This window comes from Malus domestica, chromosome 06 (genome assembly GCF_042453785.1).
Source record: "Malus domestica chromosome 06, GDT2T_hap1".
Classification (NCBI taxonomy): domain Eukaryota; kingdom Viridiplantae; phylum Streptophyta; class Magnoliopsida; order Rosales; family Rosaceae; genus Malus; species Malus domestica.
In genome coordinates, this window is record NC_091666.1 from 28,159,773 (window position 1) to 28,181,249 (window position 21,477).

Consider the following 21,477-nt stretch of genomic DNA (forward strand, 5'->3'; position numbering starts at 1 on the left):
TGAAGAGAAATATCATTAGACCGTAGTACTAAGTGGTAGGAACTTATGTACTTTAGCTTAAGAATATTAACAACGAGCGCATTCTAGAATTTAGAGGTTATCGTGTTCAATCCTACTCTCATAATGTCCTCATTAGTCATAAGATTGTATTATTTTAGATATAAATATTTAAAATATTTGACAACTTAATAGAGCAAAACCAACTTAAAATCCATGAAATATTAGAAAAATCATTTTCTTGTTTTGCTTAAGTTGTCAAATAGTTTAAGCTTTTGAATCTAAACTAAAACAATTTTGTGGCTAATATGCATTTGGTCTTTACAGGTCATCAAAATAAAGAGCATGACTCTATGGTGTTTCAAACGAGTCCAGTTGATAATGTTCTCACATGATAAACAACGAGCCCATTCTAGAATTTATCGTCGGCCAACATGGTCGATGGAGTATAAATGTTTGGAAGACCCTAAATTATATGTGCCTGGAGCTAGATAGACCCTTATTCGGAATGGACACAAGTACAAATGTTTGAGGGCGTAGGGTGAGAGAATGACTTACATAATTTAGGTACACTGTCACGTTTCATGCCAATAATACAACATCGATATGTATAAATTTTTCTCTATAAAACAATGTATCATTGCAATAAAATGCCACAATAATAATATATTTGTATCATGTAAATTATTCTCGTGTATCATCAAGAGTACACTAAACGGTGACACTACCAATTATTATTTTAAAGACACAGTAGAGTAGGATTAGGACTAACACTCTGTAATTGCTTAGTGTTGTCGTTAAATCTTGACCGTTCGATCGATCTAAGGGCTGTAATCAAAATCCGTGAGATAGAATCTCCTACCAGGACTATGAGTACTTGGCTTCGACATCCTATATATACAACGAGACACGCCATTTACATGCATACATACATCATCGACGTTCAAGTTTCAAACCCTAACGTTGGCTCTTTCCGTCTTTTCTCGTCGCCTGTTTTTGTTCCTTCCAGAAAGTGGAATCTGAAGAATCCGACGGCAACGATGTCGATGATAGATAACGTGTTAAGGATGATAGATAACTTCGAGGACTGGTTTATAACCAAACGCCAAGAGCTTCAGAAATCTGCGAGAGTCGCTATGGAAGCTTTGCTCTGGGAACCCAGAAGTTTCCGGAACGTTTTGAATTTGGCAATCAAATTGACCAAGGCAATCGTATTGGTGCCCCTTTGTGTGCTGGCCTTGTATACTGTGCTCCTGATTAGGGTGGGAATCGCTTGTTTGATCTGCGTCCCAATACTTTTCATTATTTTCATCGTCCTTGTCGGTGTCCGTAAGTTACTGACCATAGACTTCGACTTGCAAATTATGTAACCATGATTTCTAGTTGTTTGTTCGTTGCTCACCAACTGTCTGTTTAAATGACTGAATGAGTTTTTTTGTTTCGTTTCTTTTCTTGCAGGTTACGGTCGGGCACACTATCTGTTCTTCACAAGACGAAACCGCGCGGGGATGTCGTATGCCGACTTCATTGACAAGTTCGGCGCGTGGTTGACAAACAATCCTATTCCACCTTTCGAATCATTTGGTGAATCCGGTCGACATTGGGCACAGTACATGTGGGGCTTCAAATTGGAAGAAGATTGAGGAAGATTTCAGAGTTACCATGGAATGTATGTAGAGATTATTAGATTGGATGACCATAAAATTAAAATTGCTGCTTCTGTTTATTTTTCTCTCTCTATTAATTTAATTTTTCTTTCTAAATAACTACGCCATTTATCGGAGGGCGTATTGAACGACATAGCATCCGTAAGAACGACTTGTGACATTACGATACAAAAAAAGAAAGAAAAAAAAAGCAGTTTGTGACAAAATAGCTAGGATTATGGTTAAAGTATAGCATCTATATCTATATGTTATTCTTCATCACTTGGAAGCAACTATTTTCAATTAATTACAGGAGCACGACAGTGACTGAAACTTTAACATAGATAATCAAACTATTAGAGTCTAAGAAAATTTATTTGGCAAGGAATTAGGATTGTGTGGGTTAAAAGAGAGGCAATACCCTCACTTTTTGTTAGAAACAGACTCTATGTATGTTGTTCATCTCCTATCAACTCGTTCTGTGAAAGTCCCCTTGTTTCTCAAAGTTGTTTAGGGCAAATTGGTTATGATATAGTGCTCGCTTAAGATTGCATTTTTTTGCATAAATGTAAGGAGTGGAATTGTTTGGCCAATGATTTTGCTAATTATGGTTAGTCAATTTGGCTAAACTGTCTTAGGAAACGATTTTCACTCTTTTTCATTCTTTTGCGCTTTTTTATTTATTTTTCTAGCGGTTTGATTGAATAAAGTAAAAAAAAGTCATAAACAAAGAGATAGGCAAGGAAAAGAAAGGGGAGTGTCAAAATCATTTTTCGACTGGTAAATTCAACACATTTTCAACTAATACTCCTTTTATAAAAAATAAAAAATAAAAAATTTCATTTTTTTTGTCAGAATATTTTTTTATTATTTATTTTTATAGTCAAAATTTAATATTTCACGTCTTCATGGACTCTCATTTTTCTTAATTATTTAACTCACTAATGATATTGCTCTATTAAAAAAATGTTAGTTTTTTTGTTGCAATTAATATTTCTTTTTTGAACGGACGAAGATGGCCTTCAATTTTAAGGAGGACTTGACTTGCATGGAACAAATGCACCGTCACATGGTGCCATGTGCCAATAAAATAATACAATGACATATGTTAGCTTTTTTCACATATCCTTGTGTTTACTGACACAGGACGCCACAGTGGCACTGAAGCCATGCAATACAAGTTGTTCTCACTTAATTAACATTTACAATTGAACCTCTATCAATTTAGCTAATATTAAATAATCAATAAGATAATTCCAATTTAATTTTAAGGTTAGGGGTGATTTTCCGTCCGATCGGATCTGAAACAAGTAACCCAATGCCAATCCGAAAAAGTTTTGGAACAAATATTAGTTCCAAATTAGGAATTTTGTATTTTCGGAATTTATCGAAATTTCGGAATTGATTTTATCTCAAAATTTTTGGAATATAATTCGAATTTCCTACGTTTTGTAAGACTTTGAAATTTTTTAAAATTTTATGTATCTGATGTTCAATATTTTTTATGATTTCTTTTTTTGCAACATTTTGTATAAAATTATAATAGATAAAATAAAGAGTGATTTTGTATAAAATCAATACAAAGTTACCATATTGACAATAGATCATCAATATTTATGTTAAATATAAATAGGTCAATCATGTATTGTGATACTTAAATGCATTTAAAATAAACAAAAATTGCAGAATTTACCACTACAGCTGGCACCCACTTCAACTAGCACCATCTTTCTCATATTTTTTATATATTGGAATAGGTTAATACGGATCAAATACTGCAACGCGGTGTCTATTTCCTAATTCTGTTTTTTATATTTGGATTCAGACGTTGTGTTGCAGTGTCCATTTCACAGTTTTGTTTTTTTTCATCAATCACATGCCTCATACGTGCCCGTTTTTACTTTAGATTCAGACACTGTAATGCAATGTCTATTTCCAGGTATTGTTTTTATTTTTTGATTCAGACACTACGTTGAAGTGTTCATTTCCTGGTTCTATTTTTTTTCATCACTCACATGCCTTCTATGCTTAACACCTCACGTGACTCCTGATTTCTACATTTGGATTTAGACACTGCAATGCAATGTCTATTTCCTGTTCTGTTTTTTACATTTGGATTCAGACACTGCAACGCAATGTCCGTTTCATGTTCTCTTTTTTTACATTTGGATTCAGACACTGCACCGTAGTGTCCGTTTCCTAGTTTTCAATTGTTGATCATAGAAGTCTGTGTTTTCTCATTTGAATTGCTGACCACAATGTCCCTTTTTTGATTTCGCATTGTAGACATGTAAATGGTGGTGGGAAAAACGCGAACGTATAAGGAAACAGTTTCGTGAAATGGGAGAAATAAAATCCAAACAATTTCAATTGCTTAATTGGCAATCGAAATTGTCAAGCTCCAAGAATTTGCGAAACTGTTTCCTCTCTGGTACATCAACTCGACTACAAAAAAAATAGCTTTTAATCCTACTCAAGTTTCATCATTGGTATCTAAATGTTTTCCTGATTTAATGAATTCTTTCTTCAAACCTTGACTTTTTAATATCATCACTCCATTGTGCTTTACATATGTAAAGGCCTTAAGAAGTTACCGAATTTCACAACCTTTCACAAATGAGAAAGCACCTGTCTTTGATCTCCACAAGTCCCAACTAAACACCGACAGTCGAACCGTTGAGAATCGACGTCGTTGGTTCCCAATTCTGCTAAGTCCAATTCGATTTCAAAAGCAGAGGAGAGAGAGATGGCGACGAGTCCGACGATACTGAAGGTGGGGCTAGTGTTTGCTGGGATGTGCATAGGCGGGTACATAGTGGGCCCGCCTCTATACTGGCAGTTCATGGAGGGCTTAGTCGCCGTCTCCCACTTTTCTTCTTCCTCATCTTCCGCTTGCCGTCCCTGCACTGGCGATTGCTTTTCTCACCCTCTCCTCCATCCCCATTGGTAATGACATAAAAGCACATGTAACATTCATTATTGACCTATCCCTAATTAATAAAAATATATCATTGATTAAGTCCAAAACAAAAATATGTCATTGATATATAATTAAATTGTAAAGTTGTTACTGATTTTTTATTAAATTAGCTTAAAATAAAATAGTATGTATGGTTATACTTTTAAGAATCAATAATTGTCTTATTAAATTATAAAGTTAATCTCAGTTTAGTACCCTAAAATTTCTTGGTTTTCAACATTTGGTACATGAAGTTTTTTTCATCACAGAGTGGTACATAAAGTTATAATTTTGGGATACTTTCTTACATTCGTTAAGGTTACTGTTAAGTTTGTTTTTAACTGATGACGTGACATCGAATTGAATAATGATTAGACATCACGTGAATATTAAAAAAAATAAAAACTAAAAAAATTTATATAAAAAAAAAAGGTCATTCACCCCTCTCCCTCACCCCTTCCGACCCCCCTCCCTTCTCTTCTCTGCACCCACCCTTCCCCCTCCCTTTTCGACCCCACCCACTCCATTTTTCTCTCTCTCTCTCTCTCTCTCTCTCTCTCTCTCTCCCTCCCACATCTCTCTGCATCAATAGTCTCCCTCTTCGACTCTACCGTTGTTGGAGGTAGCAGAGCCCGGAACACTACTCCCAGTAGAGGGCAAAGGCGGTACCGTCGTTTTTATTTTTTATTTTTTGCTCCCAAAATTTTGTTTTCAGTTTTGTTTGAAAGAGGCAACGGCAATTCAAACACAGAGAGAGACTCAGAGACTCGGAGAGAGAGAGAGAGAGAGAGAGAGAGAGTGACAGAGAGTTTTGGCAACCGAAACGCTGCTCAGAAACCTCTGAAACTCTCCTTTTCTTTTGGATTTCAGATTTCGGATTTCGTTCCCTCCTTTTTAAATTCAAAATCTTAAACATTTAACCCCAAAATTCCAGCTCGGAATTTCAAGCAAGGGACTTGAATCGTGCAATTTAGGGTTTTTGTTGGTTCTCGATTTACCAACAAGCTTCTGTATCCGAGCCAGCTCAATTCGGTAATTAAAGTTTCACTCTTCATTAATTTTCTAATTTTTTCAATTAAATTTTCGATTTTTCGCATGTTCTGTGAGAAAATAGGATTGCCCAATAAATTTGAATTCTCAAAATTTGCCCCTTTATGTGAATTTGTAGAATTGGGTTTTGCTTAATTTGATTGGAAAATTGTGTGGAAAGAAAAAAAAGTAAAAGATGGCAAATTTGGAAGGTGGGAAGAAAAGGGGCGGAGATTCCGGTAATCGGAAATTTTGGAGGTGATCTCGGTGCCGGCGAAGCTAACGCGGCGGGAGCGCTTCTGCTTGATTCTTAGGGCTATTGTTTCCGGTTCGGTCTCGGAGTTGCAGGGCTCATCGGGGCCGTCGGAGGCCATTGGAAATGGAAGAATCGGAGAGGGGAATTGGGGAGATTAAGGTTTGCAGTTTAAATTAGGACGGAGCAGTGCGCTGTATGTCAGAGAGATGTGGGAGGGAGAGAGAGAAATGGAGTGGGTGGAGTCGAAGAGGGAGGGGGAAGGGTGGGTGCAGATGGGAGAAGGGAGGGGGGTCGGAAGGGGTGAGGGAGAAGGGTAGGTGCAGACGCCCAAATTTTTTTTTAGGGTAAAAGACTGTTTACCACCCTCATGTTTCGTGGTTTTCAACATTTAGTACATCAAGTTTTTTTCGTCCCAGAGTCATACCTAAAGTGTAAATTTTGGGACAGTCTCATACATCTGTTAGTCAAACTGTTAGTTCTCCCGTTAAGTGATGACGTGGCGCTCTGATTGGACCCCACATGTCATTAAAAAAATAAAAAAATTATTTAAATAAAAATAATATTAAATAAATATTAAAATAATATTAAAATAATTTTTTTTTTCTTCTTCTCTTCTTCTTCTTCTTCTTCTTCTTCTTCTTCTTCTTCTTCTTCTTCTGGGTTCGGTTTTTTTTTTTTTCCTTCTTCCTCCTCCTCCTCCTTCTTCCTTCTCCTTCCTCCTCCTTCTTCTTCTCCTTCTTCTTCTTCTGGGTTCGGTTTCTCTCTTTTTTTTTTCTTTTTTTTCTTCTTCTTCTTCTTCCTCCTCTTTCTCCTTCTTCTTCCTTCTCTTTCCTCCTCCTTCTTCTTCTCCTTCTTCTTCTTCTGGGTTCGGTTTCTCTTCTTTTTTTTTTCCTTCTTCCTCCTCCTTCTTCTTCCTTCTCCTTCCTCCTCCTTCTTCTTCTCCTTCTTCTTCTTCCTTCTCCTTCCTCCTCATTCTTCTTCTCCTTCTTCTTCCTTCTTCTTCCTCTTCTTTTCTGGGTTCGGTTTTTTTTTTTTTTTTTTCTGTTTTTTTCCTTCTCCTCCTTCCTTCTTAAGAAGGAGAAGAAGAATGAGGAGGAAGGAGAAGGAAGAAGAAGAAGGAGGAGGAAGGAGCAGGAAGAAGAAGAAGGAGGAGGAAGGAGAAGGAAGAAGAAAAAAAAAAAAAAAAAAAAAAGAGAGAACCGAACCCAGAAGAAGAAGAAGAAGAAGAAAAAAAAAAAAAGAAGAAGAAGAAGAAGAGAAGAAGGAAAAATTTTTTTTTATTATTATTTTTTTATTTAAATATTATTTAATATTATATTTATTTAAATAAATTTTTAATTTTTTTAATGACACGTGGCGTCCAATCAGGGCGCCACGTCATCACTTAACGGGAGAACTAACAGTTTGACTAACAGATGTATGAGACTGTCCCAAAATTTACACTTTAGGTATGACTCTGGGATGAAAAAAACTTGATGTACTAAATGTTGAAAACCACGAAACATGAGGGTGGTAAACAGTCTTTTACCCTTTTTTTAATTTTAATTTTTGTAGTTTATTTTATTTTATTAATTAATTAATTAATTTTCTTTTTAATATCTACGTGGCGCTCAGTTATTGTCCACGTGGATACCACGTTATCAGTTAACGGCAAATTTAACAGCAACCTTAATAGATGTATAAAAGTGTTTCAAAATTTTAACTTTATGTACTACTCTGAAATGAAAAAAACTTCATGTACCAATTGTTGAAAACTAAGAAATTTTGTGATAGTAAACTGAGATTAACTCTAAATTATAAGTATTATGAATCAAAAAGTTATTTATTTATTTTATCTTTTATATAAAGCCAATGGCCCAATAAAGTGTTTTTTCGTGTCACAAACTTCACCAAAAATAATTAGACAGAAATGCTTCTCAAACAAAAAACTTCAAAAAGAACCCAAATAATGCATCAAACGTGGCAAATGTATTTTCGTCATTTTAACAATGTTTTTAAATAATTAATTTTTTTGTATAGTTTTTTTTAATAATTAGTAACTCATAATAAGTTAGCAATAATGTAATTCAATGAGTTGTTCATTAAATATTATTTTTTCTATTTTTAAACACGTTCAAAATATCTTAAGAGACGTGTAATGCCGTTTATAAAAAAGGTTTTCTAGACGTGGATAATAATGTGATTAAATTAGTTGTTAAATGATTTTTTGTTTAACAAACGATATTATTTAGATTAAGGGGGAGGGGTGGACTTAGCCTCACAATGGGCTAGCAATAATGTGATTCAATCAGTTGTTTATTAAATATTATTTTCTCTACTTAATGTAAATTCAATAGAGACTGATTTTATTATGTGGATTCAACTGCTTTAATTGGTTTATGAGAGGTTTCTTCTAGCATGATCTAAGATTATTCGTTTACTTCAAATATTTGACTTTCCTTTTATCAATTTACGCATATAAATACATTTAAAATGTGTAAATCGCACGTAGTAAGCCTGATTCAAAAAATAACTTCTGCACAAGCGTGAGCGCTGCATGAAGGCTAGTATGTTATATGAGAATGAGACCTGTACAAATATTTTATAATATATTATCCTACAAATTTAGTCAACTTTTAAATTAGCACGTTATAATCCGGCCAAGAATATTTAATGGATTTATCGGGAATTTTGAAATGACCGCCTCGTGCCCCATGCACGGCCAGCAGCTCGAATGATCGCGGCTCTGCCTGAGTCAGACCGCGGGGCTCTTCTCCCCAAGCTCCGGGCCAAGCGAACTACCGTCGGAGCCGTGGAGTCGAAGCCTCACCGGTGCCCCCACATCGCCACCACTGCGAATATTTTCGTGTACAGCACTCAGTCTTTCATTGGATACGAGCCTACTAGCATGCGCGCGCGCAATTCGGGATAGCTACGGCTTTGGTAAGTTCTTTGGCGCATTTTATCAAACTTTTTTGTAGGCAGTAGAAGTTTTATTTTATTCTTGGTTCGTCGTCGAAGTTGAAACTTTTCGGCTTGATTGATTTGACTGTATGAAAGTGAAAGCTCTGTAATTAAGATATTATTTTTGAAGGAATATGGTGTTTTAATATAGAATTGGTGGAGTTAATTTGGTTGTTAATTGTCTGGTTTTGTGTTTTTAGATACAACGCATATAAACTGAAGAGATTGGGTCATAATTAATGTAGACAAGGTTGTGACTGTTTCTGTATTTCCAACTTCGGATATGCAGTAATATGCATAGTCGTTGCCCACAGATTACCGTGATTACAATATTAGAAATCTGCACGTTGCCCGCGGATTACCATGATTACTTTATTAGGCACGATGCCTTATTTGGCCACTGTGGAAGAGGCAGTTGCCTACTCTGCACGGTGCTACTAAATGTATTGGATTGACCGTTAAAAACGTGAGTTTTTAGTTTCATTTTTGAAGATCTTAGTACCTATCTTTGCAGTCATGTATATAAATTGGTTTACACTTTACAATACTGAATTTTAATTCAGCTCGAACATTTTATGGAACTCTAGTTGGTTTTGGTGTTACCAATCATCTAAGTTCAGACGAGGCTTTGTATGGCTATAATTTTTATGCCGGAACAAGTGGAGCTTGTTCATTGTGATTATAAGGCATGTGAAGGATGAGAAACATTTCTTTCATATGAAGATACTCGCCACGTATTCGTTTATATATATGTGTGAGAGAGCGCTTCTTCACACGAAATCATCATTCTATTCTTCTTATGTGCAAATGTGTTGCGCTGATAAAAGATGAATACTTGGGGAGATGATGATTGTAACATTGAGTAGAATATCTAATTTTCGCTTCAGCATATAGATGAACTTAGGATCTCACTGTTCCAGAACTTGCTGTTTCTCTGATTTGCATATTGATTTGTGACAGAATCTTATGGCTTGCGTTTTCTCTCGTGAGCAGGTTGTGTATACTGATACTTAAGAGGATTTTGTTTTTATTCTATCATTAAACAGGATATTCTCGTTGGGTTGCTGCAATTTAGGACATACATCCAAAACCAGACCAAGTGGAGCTTGTGCGGCAAATGAAGGATGGGAAACATTTCTTTCATATGAAGAAACTCGCCAGGTATTCCTTCCATATATTTGATAGAGTGCTTCTTCACACGAAATGATCATTCTGTTCTTGTCATGCGAAATATGCGTGTCTCGGATTTGCTTAGTAATTAATTTGTGCACAAGTTCTTATGGCTTGAGTTTTTCCAGGTGAGCAGGTTGTGTAACATGATTTTGTTATTATTCTTTTCGTAAACAGGATTTTCTCGTTGGGTTGCTACGATTAAGAAAGTGAGGCCAGAATACTACTTGTCCCAGATGAATGATTAGTGCTCTGGTGTTCGTGAGCTCCATGTTTATGGGACTGCTGTTCCAGTGCATGGGTGAATTCTGACAAGCTGCAACACCAGGTAATGTAGCTTGTACATCAACTGTTTTATGTTACCGTTAGTGTTGAGATTAATTTATTGGGTAATAATGTACTCTGATTGATTCAAACAGGATTATGGTACCCTGGAGGAGGCCGAGCGGATTGCTAGCGGGGAGCATCGATAGAAAAAGATTGCCTGAGCTTGAAGGGAAACAATCCAAAAAAAGTACAACAAATGACTGAGACTTTATTGTTAGCACATTGAATTGGACGACGTTCAAAGAAGACAAATTTTCAACAGCAAACTTGAACCAGAAGAACCTCTTAACGAATCTATGTAGCTATTTTTCTTATTACTTTTTTATTCTCTGTTCTTGATGTTGATTTCCATCTTGCTCTTCCGGTTCGGACTGTGAACAACAAAACTGAATCAAAAGAACCACTTGAGGAAATCTACCAAGCTATTTTTCTTGTATTACATTTTGATTCTTCAATCTTGATGCTGATCTTGTTCTTCCTCTTCAGACTGTAATCCTCGAAAGCTATAATTATTGGCTACCAATTGAAAAGTTTCAGTTAGAAACTCTTTCGTTGCAGACGAATAAGCTCTGACAACTTTGCTGACAAAAATTGTCATCTGTCTCATGAAATTAACCCCCTCAAACAAGTATGGACACAAGAAATTTGCAGCCTCGCCTATGAAGATAATGCACTGGACCCCCTTCGAAAAATAGCCAACTAAGTCAATGAAAGCTTTCAGGTCTTGGGCTGCTTTGCTTCCAAACACGAGCTTCGCAGATTTGATTACATATCGAATTACTTTCTTGATGTCACCCACCGAATTCTTGAAGAAGTCCGCAGTTTTCCACCACTCAGAGGACCAATATTTTCCGGTGATGGGTTTTCCGGCCATACACTTTGTAACGGTTGCAAACTCTGCGCTCAATAGTGTATCGACTTCTGATCGGGTTGCCCCACATTGGTCATTGTCAAAAACCTTGATGAGTTCTTGAAAACATTGCAGGTCTGACCTCTCTTCATCCCCTCGAAGCTTTCCAGCAACTGATTGTTTAACAAACTCGAACTCAAACTCAAACTCAGACATCAGTAGAATATCAACTTCTGACTTCATGGATGGATTCTGCTTTGTTCCATTAATCTCGAACGCCATCTTGGTCAGTTCTTGTTCGTCTACTCGGTCTCCTGACATTGTTGTTCTTTCTTTCGACGAATGATCTTTCTGGCGAAAGAATCAGCGTGAGTGTGACGGAGAGAGGGTCTCTGTAAAAAGAAACCGAGAGAGAGAGAGAGAGAGAGAGAGAGAGAGAGAGGGAGAAACGATTTTTGATTTTGGTGCGGTGCGTAGGTGTGAATTTTGCGAAGAAGTTCAATATATACTAAAACTGTTTATCAACTGAAACTGTTTATAAACACAGTATAGTTCCGATTTTACCCTTGCTTGGTTTGTGTTATGAATTCTGATATTTTGAGTATAATTTTGGTTTTTGGAATTTCGAATTTGTACCCTGACCTTGCTCTAATTAATTTTAATTTCGTCTGTTATTGTTGGGTTTGAGTAAATTTCGAACCTTTTGTTTTCGTTCTTAAAATTTTTGAGTTCTATCTATTAAATATTTGTTAAAAGACCCGAATTTTCTATTCGAACAATTTGTAAAGCCTATGAAAACTGAACAAAAGGTCATATGATCCGTGATTTCTTCCTTCCTATAGGTGTAGAAGCTATGTTCTCCCGTTTTTTTGCCCAATTTCAAAGGCTCTGAATTGCTTAATTTTCTTTAAATATATTTTCAACTTCAAATATATTTTTTATTTATTTTTTCGGTTTTCTGATTTCTGGTTGTGTTTTAGGGCATAATAGTGGGAGTTTGAATAATGGAGCTGCAGCCATGCAATGGAGTATAGCAGGAGGCAGAGGACCTTTCACTCCATCTCAATGGATGGAGCTAGAACACTAGGTCTTGATCTACAAATACATCCCAATGTGCCTATTTCGTCCACACTTCATCCCAATCAAGAAGGCCCTTAATTCTACAGGATTTTTTTATATTTTCGAACGGAATTCTCAGGCGCAATTCATATAATTTCTTCATTTTACTAAAAATAAAAAGATTTCCGCACACTTCACTTTTTTTTTCTTATGCACGTTTTTGCTTGTTTTGTTGTTTGATTTTTGCTTGATTTTATTTAATTCAAAAGCTAGAAATAAATCTAAATTTTTCATGCCTTCATTCTAAGTATTTTTCGATTTTCGTGGGGTTGTGTATGTGCAATGAGATGGGGTTCTATCCATTTGGGATTCTCCAATCACTGTGAATTACAAGGATTTCATAGATAATGTACATATTAGGGATACACTTGAGCCTAGATAAGCATGAAAAGCATACGGTTTTGCTTCACCCATCTAATCATAGAATTGGGTACCATCAATTCAAACCCGCATACGGTTTTCCTTTTTTGTAAATAGGGTTGTAAGATTTCCACATGTATGTAAATAGTATTGCCTATCATATATACATTTATAACTTTCTATATGTTTTATCCGGTTTTAAAACCCGCAGCATCGCGTAGGGACACTTTCGCTAGTAAGGCTTAAATGTCAAAATGGTCCCTGTGTGATAGGATCAGACATGATAAAAAGGAAAATTGCAAGAAAGTAAATGCAGAAATGGAAAAGAAATTAAAGTAAATTCATATCTTCATTCATAGTACTCATTACACTAGAAAAAAGAGTTTAAATACATCCAAAGATAAGTAGGGTTCGAGCTATAGACGGGCCTAATGGTATTACATATGTAATGGGTCTAATGGTATTACATATGTAATGGGCCTAATGGTATTACATATCTAATGGGCCTAATGGATAGTAATAACATTAGGTGGTCCAACTAGTCAAAACCGAAGCCCAATAGCTTAGAGTTGCATCATTGTGTTATAATTATATGGCCAATTTAATATTTGGCTAATTTAGTCCCCGTGTCTGTCTATGTTAGCCAATTAAGGACATTTCATTCAATCTCTTTTAAAAAATTCATAAGAAAAATTATATGAGATATAATTACCCTAACCTTTTACATAAAAATAACACATATAAGAAATAAAACTTCCAATCTGAAAAATGTTTAAGGTTGCGACGTAGAAAAGAGAGGAGGTAATGTTAGGGAGGAGGTCGGGAAGTTGGAAGGAGAATAACTTCTTTTTTCTTTTTTTTTTAATTTTATTTCATTTTTAAATATTTTAAATCAAATAAATAATTTCATAAATAAGTTTATAATAATTTATAATAAAAATGGAGCTTTAACGAAAAGCTCCCAGAACTGTTCACTTTAACGAAAAACCACATTTTTACTCTAAAATTCAATTTTGGTACTATTCACTTACAACATTTTTTTGTCGTTTTCGTTAAAACTTAAAGTTTTCAAGCTCTTTTTATTAATTTTCCTTAATAAAAAATTACAAAAATTAGATGAAAATGTTCTTAATTGGCTAACGGAGGTAAACACAAGGACCAAATTGGCCAAATTGAAAATACAGAGACTAAATTGATCTAATGACTAAAACACATGGACTATTTTAACATTTAAGCCAAGAAATAATATATTTTAACATTTACGCATATAGATGAGTTTCCCCAGGACAAGAAAATCTCTACCCAGCAAGTCAACACCCTGCCTTCTCTTCTCAAAACCTTGCCTGGCAGGCAGCATAAATGCTGCTGCATACACCGGAAACTTATTATGGGGCCATTCTATTTGGGCTTCTTGTTTATTTTCTGATCTTAGGCTCCACTCGCGTGTCTTTACTCTCTTAATCTACCCAGATTTTGAAGTTCCCTCCCATAATGATCGGTCCAATTCAATAAAGATCTTGATTTTGAAATCTCTTTCCAGGGACCAGCTCCAGCAGGACCTAAGGCCATCTCTGGCCCTACAAGATTCTCCAAGATATTAATATTTTAATGAACAGTACAGGGCCATATTTGCCTCCGTCTCCAACCGAGGGCCAGAGGGTCAAAGGGCTCGTTTTAGCCCTGTCACGAAAAGCCGTCTCAAACCGAGGGCCATAGGGCCAAACATAATTTATTATTTAAAAACTACAATTTAATGTTGTATAAATGGCTTAGGAAGTTATACGAAAAAAATAGAATTGAAAAAAAATATGAAACAAATTTTGTGAAATAGAAGTTATAGGAAAACAAATATGAAACAAAATTTGATTCATATGAAAAGGAAAAAAAAAGGGAAAAAAAGAAGTTTAAATTCATTAAAAAAAAAAAGAAGTTTAAATTCATTAAAAAAAAAAAAAAGAGGCCTAATAATCCAACGGCTACTAGCCGTTATATTAAAAAACATTTCAAACTATTAGTGTCGGTTATAACCGACACTAATAGTAGAACTATTAAAAAAAAAAGAATATCTTTAATGTTGTCGGTTATAATCGACAGCAATAGGAAATCATTAAAAAAAAAATAGCCAGCCCGGGGCTGGCTGGCTGGCCGAAAGCAGCCAGCCCTCCAGCCCTCTCCGATCCCGTGGGGCCCTCCCAGATTCCAGATTCCTCTGGCCTAGCCCTCGGTTGGAGACGATTTTAGGGCTATTTTCGGCCCTCTGGCCCTCTGGACCCTTCGGTTGGAGATGGCCTAAGTCGCTAGGCAGGAACCAAGCTTTGGTCTCTGACGTGGTTGATACGAGCGGCTTAGCCTGTGTAGGCCTTATAATTTTGGAATGAGCAAGCTCCTGAGCAGCCTCAGTCATGACATCAAGTATCAATATGCATTGACTGATATCCACTTTAGGTGAATAAAGTAGTTTGTTTAATGTCTCAACAGATTCCAATGGGCATGTGACAAGCAAAGCAACCAATGCTTTTTGTCTCGTCTTCAGCTGATCTTCCTCACCTTCTACAGCCAAGCCAGAACAACGAAGCTGGACAAGTGTTCTCACAAAATCACTGGCTACGTGCTTGAGCTCATCAGGTGATGCTCGGACAAGTTTTTCAGCAACACCAAGAGCATTCTCCACCTGCAATATGAAAATAAAATTAATGATCCAGGAGCCAAGGATAATATTCATCCCGCTTGTGTAATTTACTACCAATGTTCTAAAAATGGGCCTAGACGACGCTAGACGGTGAAGGCCCGCTGCGGGGCAAATCATTTCGAAAAGTCAGTCTGGAGCTAGGCAGTCCTAAACGACTCCTAGGTGGCAGGCTAGGCGGTCCTAAGAGGTCTTTTTATTTTTATTTTTTATAATTAATTGCGTGCTTTCTTTTTTTGGTTTCATGGCGGTATATTTATAGAAATGGTGTACCTAATTTGCAAATGATGGATTTACTACAAGTTCATTCAATAGTAAAACGAATTGGAGCACCTTTGAGGAGATACATACAAAGAAAAGAAATAAATTAGATACAACAAGGTTAAATAATTTAGTCTATTTCCAATCCAATGCAAGGATCATGAACAAGAAGAATTTAGTCTATCATCCAAGAATACTCCTTATTATGATTATATGCTTACTGTTTTTTAAATATTGAACTTTTTGGATGTATATACTTTGTGTATTCTTCTACTTCTATTTTTGCATTTTATCATTCTTTTATTATCCATACAAGTATAGTTTTTTTTTTAAGTGTAAATAAGCACTTATTTACAAGTTATATAATAAATTTATATAAATCCGCCTAGGCCGCCTGGGCGCCCACCTAGACCCCGCCTAGCCGCCTAATCACTAGGCCCCGCCTAGCCGCCTAGGCACTAGGCCCCTACTCTCCTCCCGACTAGCGCCTAACGTTTTTTAGAACTTATGATTATTGTAAGAACATTTGACAAAATTTTAAACCAATGAACATGGTTTACTTACCCTATCAGCATCATCAGAATTCCGAAGTGCAGCAACTACGTCGACCAATTGTGAAATTACACAAGCGGGATGAATATTATCCTTGGCTGCTGAAAATTACACAAATCATATGGCTGTAAAGATGACTCACTTGAAACATCAGACTCATTTCATTAGCATCGTCATTTTCATCGTCGTCCGAGACCGACTCGTAGTTTAGTGCAACTGGATCAACCAACTTAGATTCATATGATTTCCAATTTCTACTCGTACCATCACTAGATTTATGGGGTTAAGCCCTTTTTCAGCACTGAGGTAGATGTTTCAGGATTGTCGATACCCTGTTGTATGCAATTTGACATGTCATCAAAATAAAGACCTTACGAGAGCATGACTCTATGGTGTTTCCAACAAGTCCAGTTGATAATGTTCTCACTAGATTAATAACGTGCGCATTCTAGAATTTATCGTCGGCCAACATGGTCGGTCGAGTATAAATGTTTAGAAGACCCTAAATTATATGTGCCTAGAGCTAGATAGACCCCTAATTTATAACCTTTTGATCTTGCTTCATCTGCAGCTAAACCAAAATCTGGACAGTCCCAAATATAATTCTGTCAAAAACCAGATAGCAACACCATGTAAAAGCCATATTGGGTGTCTACACCCACACTTATCAATTTACACAAATTTGAAATTTGAATCACTTGGACTTCAAAAATATTTGCACAGAAATTCAAAAGAAGATGAACAGTACTGGGCAATTGAGACTCACCTATAACTGCTACCGAGCTATGCTGCACGGAATAGTGATGCACCGTGAAGAGAACTCGGCGCTGTTGACAAAGTCCCAGAATAACCTTGAAATTTATAGGGGTCAAATTTTATAGCCGAAGGAGCAATCATTTACTGAATTATAAAGAAAAACCCTAAATAAACAATCAATCAAACAGAACCAAATCATATTTACCAGCTTCAAAATTTTGAAAATTTTCGTACTAAACCCAATTATAAAGGGAATGAGTGTACTGTGTACCTAATGAAGTATTACACCACTGTTGATGGCAGACTGGGTAGTGCATGCAGCATCAGTATGCACTCCATAATTGTCTCTCTGTTTTTTCTATATGACAAATGATTTGGGAATTAATAGGGGTGCAAAATGGATAGAACCAAGAATTGAAATCAAGAGAAAACACACATCCAATTTGATAACAGTCAAACTGCTAGTGTGGTGCAAAATGAGCAATTTTAAACTCGTAAAATAATTTGTACCCCTCTTCCCCCATTTTCTGTGCAATTCACCACCTAAACAATGCAATAAAAAACCAAATGGAGGGATTTTACACATACATATATCATTCTGTCTCTCAAATTTACACCAATGATGCATGCATGAACCTCAATTAATCCCGTATTGCGAGTGAAATTTCCATTTTTAACCACTAAATCAGAACAACCACTGCCGGGGAAGCAAACATGAGCTACTTTCATAAAAAATTAAAATTAAAGACATAAACTTCACACAGCTAGAACCTGACAACCAGCCTATAAATTAAAACAAAAACCAGGCTCAAACATATGTATTTCCATAGATGCATGTATAAAGCTGTACATACACACCTGTATAATTGTGTAACCACAGAGGATTTGGGAAAGCTTTCAACATACCTGTGTATCGCAGTAGCAAGTTGAATTGCTAGCTTTCATCCCTTTTTCGGGCCGGGTTTTGCAGCATCTACATTCACCTATAGCGTTTAAAATTTTCAGTCGGAGAGCAAGAAGAAACGTAATAAAATGCTCCAAAGGGTAAACCCCAGCAAGCAATAGAGTATATATTGAATGCCATATGGCAATTAAGAGTCAAAGGTACCTTAAAAATAACATCTCTAAAATCAATTTACCAAACCCCTAAATCTAACAATTTTAACAAATACTATAGCATCAATTGATTTAACCCTATACACACTTAATTTCTAGCCTATCATCTACGAACAGAATAAGTACAATCTTCCTAGCCTCTGTCATTAGCAAATAGCAGCAGGGCAAGTTACAATTGATCAATAATATTTCAGATATACAAAGTTTTAAATATGGTTCTAGTCAAATGTAGAAAACTAACATCTCTCCTTTTCTCAGCTAATCCATTTTTGCATTTCCAACCAATAATCGAGAAAGTGAGGGGAGGGCGCTACAAAGAACGCATAAGAAAAAAAGAAAGAAATTACATTTGTGATCAACCATCAAAGTAACAAACCGCAGTGAAAAATCAAATATTTGGCTTCGCATAGAGAATTAATTTTGTTTAATGGAATAATACAAAATCCCATCCAAACATTTCACACAACCAGGGCCATCTATTCCAATTTCCAAGCTTCATTCACAGAAAAAGAATCGGGGCCAATATCGATAATGCCATGAAAATTAAGACGATTTCATATTTGATTTAGTGAAATTTCACACAACCTAGAAAATATCAGCACAATTTCAGGCCAAAAATAAAATGCAACAAATAAATAGGCCGTGCAAACCTAACCGCATTGCACAAAAGATTCGGAAATGATTTTTACCTTTTCAATCAATTGATGCAGGCATGGGCTTCGGTTATGGTTCAGTCTCTGCAGGCATGGCCTTCGGTTATGGTTGTCTGGTATATTGGTTATACACAATGATCAATCACACACAAAGTTATGATAACACTTGAAAGAATAAGGCAAATCAAGAAGGATATTTCACTCAAATTAGATCATACACACACTGTATCGTCCTCTAAATCCTAAGAGAAAAAGTGTGAACACCACAACCTCAGGTTCAAAAATATTGTGACTGATCTATAAAATATAGCATATCATTTCATTAGACCTAGCCTAAATTCAGGTGCTTAAGCACATTAAGATATAATTTCTACCTAAAAGGAGACTGTAGACATCGAAATTTCGGTAAATAAATGTTGACCGATAAATCAAAGTGTCAACGCTCATGTATTACATAAATTTTACACGTAGCGTGTGACTCAACGAAAATTGAAATGAGTTAGAAAAGTCATCAAATAGGACACGTGTCAACACCTGGCAGAAACGACTTATTTCATCTGGAATATTATATTCAAAATTAGGCCTTGGAAAATTCTATAAATACAAGCCCATTTCATTCATTTAAGAGAAATTCATATTACACCTTGAAGCTCTGAAGCTCTGAAACCCCGAAGCTCTCAAGCATCTAGGTTCCCGAAGAATCAAGAAAGCCTTCTTCGTTCTTCGTTCATCGTTCTTCCAAGATCAAGCCTCGACGGCCCTTGAAGAAAGTGTTCTTCGTTCTTCGTTCATCGTTCTTCCAAGATCAAGCCCCGACGGCCCTTGAAGAAAGCACCATCGTTCATCATCCGTTCATCCAAGATCAAGCCCCAACGGCCCTTTGGATCAACAACGTCGACAAATCCACACATCCAACCGTTCTTCAAGATCAAGCCCAAAAGCCCTTGAAGATCCGTTCATCATTGTTCTTCAAGATCAAGCCCAAAAGCCCTTGGAGATCCGTTCATCACTATTCTTCAAAGATCAAGCCCAAAAGCCCCTTTGAAGATCCGCTCAAATCCACCTTCAAGATCAAGTCCACGGCCCTTGGAGATCCGTTCATCACTATTCTTCAAAGATCAAGCCCAAAAGCCCCTTTGAAGATCCGCTCAAATCCACCTTCAAGATCAAGTCCACGGCCCTTGAAGAACGTTCATCCTTAGATCAAGCCCAACGGCCCTTTGGATCAATCACACGTCCACAAATACACACCTTACGGAGATCGAATCAGAGGATCAAAATAGAGAGAGATTGTAACCCAAAATCATCAAATACATAATATTTGTTTGTGCACGTCATTCTTGTCTCTTTCGTTTCAGGAATTTTCCGTGTTCACAAATTGGCACGCCCGGTGGGACAATCTCTGCCTCTCATCTCTTTTTCCGTTCAAGAAATTCAAGCGCACTTCCAAAATTAATGGCATCAATGAAGGCTCAAACTGTTCCCGCAACCGGCGCAAAGAACAAAAGCGTCCTCGTCGCAACTGGTGTCACTTTGGGCATCACGACTCGAAGCATGGCAAGAGCTACTTCTGCCGCCTCTTTCACCTCTGCATCAACTCTGCCAAGGGAACAAAAACACCCAAGGCACGAGCCTTTGATCACCTTAGCCTCACTAAGGGCACCAAGGGGGGAAAGCCCAAGGAAATACTCCGAATCCATGCTCTCCGATGCCGATTCAAGCGACAGTTTAGCCATGCAAGTCATGACCATTGGAGCAACTTCAATCGATGAGCAGCTGGCTCAAATGAATGAAGCAATCGCAAGGCTAACCCGAACTGTGGAAGAAAAAGACTTGCAGATTGCAGCACTAGTCAACCGACTGGAGGTGCAGGACGGCGATAAACCCGACCCAGAGGATGATCCACTAAAGGGAGGAGCTGGTGGAGACGAAGAACCCCCGGTGAAGAAAATCGATGGGAAGCCGGAGCCAGACCAAGCAGCGGCACTCATGGGATCTCTTTCTATCCAGCAGCTGCAGGAGATGATCACCAACACCATCAAGGCACAGTACGAAGGGAGCTCACACACCTCCTTGTTCTACTCGAAGCCCTATTCCAAGAAGATTGATGCCCTAAGGATGCCAAAGGGTTATCAACCACCAAAGTTCATGCAGTTTGATGGAAAAGGAAACCCAAAGCAGCACGTTGCCCACTTCGTTGAAACTTGCAACAACGCAGGAACCGAAGGGGATTACCTCGCCAAACAGTTTGTGCGCTCGCTGAAAGGAAACGCCTTTGAGTGGTACACAGACCTAGAGCCCGAGTCCATCAACAGCTGGGAGCAATTAGAGCGGGAATTCCTCAACCGCTTCTATAGCACCCGCCGCACTGTGAGCATGCTAGAGCTGACGAGCACGAAGCAGTGGAAGGACGAACCAGTCATTGACTACATCAACAGATGGCGCACTCTAAGCCTCGACTGTAAAGACAGGCTCTCGGAAACCTCTTCAATCGAGATGTGCATCCAAGGCATGCAATGGGGTTTGCAATACATCATTCAAGGCATTAAACCACGGACTTTCGAGGAATTGGCCACTCGCGCCCATGACATGGAGTTGAGCTTCGCCCATCATGGGAAGAAGGAACCGATCGCCGACTACAAGAACGACAAAGTTCTTGGGACAAAGGGGGAAAAGGCTGCATGGAAACCCACCAAAGAAGCGATGACGGTCAACACAGCTCCCGTCAAAATATCCACACGAGGCAAGGCGATTCAAACCGAAGCTTTTCGTGATCAAGAGATGCGTAGACGCACTT

General features: G+C 37.3%; 1 protein-coding gene and 2 long non-coding RNA genes across 3 annotated transcripts; 2 read left to right on the forward strand and 1 right to left on the reverse strand.

The window, feature by feature from the left end:
- Window positions 1-869: 869 nt before the first annotated feature.
- LOC114825374 (uncharacterized) lies at window positions 870-1,723 on the forward strand. Its single transcript, XR_011582118.1, has 2 exons — window positions 870-1,326; window positions 1,456-1,723. It is a non-coding gene; the product is annotated as an uncharacterized lncRNA (long non-coding RNA).
- Window positions 1,724-10,182: 8,459 nt separating this feature from the next.
- LOC139196960 (uncharacterized) lies at window positions 10,183-10,740 on the forward strand. The gene is made up of 2 exons (XR_011581878.1): window positions 10,183-10,328; window positions 10,420-10,740. It is a non-coding gene; the product is annotated as an uncharacterized lncRNA (long non-coding RNA).
- Window positions 10,741-14,575: 3,835 nt separating this feature from the next.
- On the reverse strand, window positions 14,576-17,815 carry LOC139196916 (uncharacterized). The gene is made up of 5 exons (XM_070823274.1): window positions 17,770-17,815; window positions 17,500-17,630; window positions 16,922-17,006; window positions 16,168-16,256; window positions 14,576-15,327 (listed from the first exon to the last, which is right to left on the reverse strand). The coding sequence occupies exons 1-5, from the start codon at window positions 17,813-17,815 to the stop codon at window positions 14,764-14,766; spliced, it is 915 nt and encodes a 304-aa protein (XP_070679375.1). The 3' UTR covers window positions 14,576-14,763.
- Window positions 17,816-21,477: the final 3,662 nt, after the last annotated feature.

Bases quoted from the DNA above. Each gene is read 5' to 3' on its own strand.
- LOC139196916 (XM_070823274.1), bottom strand. From the start codon at position 17,815: ATGTTGAAAGCTTTCCCAAATCCTCTGTGGTTACACAATTATACAG. The intron at 17,631-17,769 runs GTGTGTATGTAC...TTATGAAAGTAG, and splicing joins GTGGTTACACAATTATACAG to CTCATGTTTGCTTCCCCGGC. The intron at 15,328-16,167 runs GTAAGTAAACCA...TTCATATTGCAG, and splicing joins ATTCTGATGATGCTGATAGG to GTGGAGAATGCTCTTGGTGT.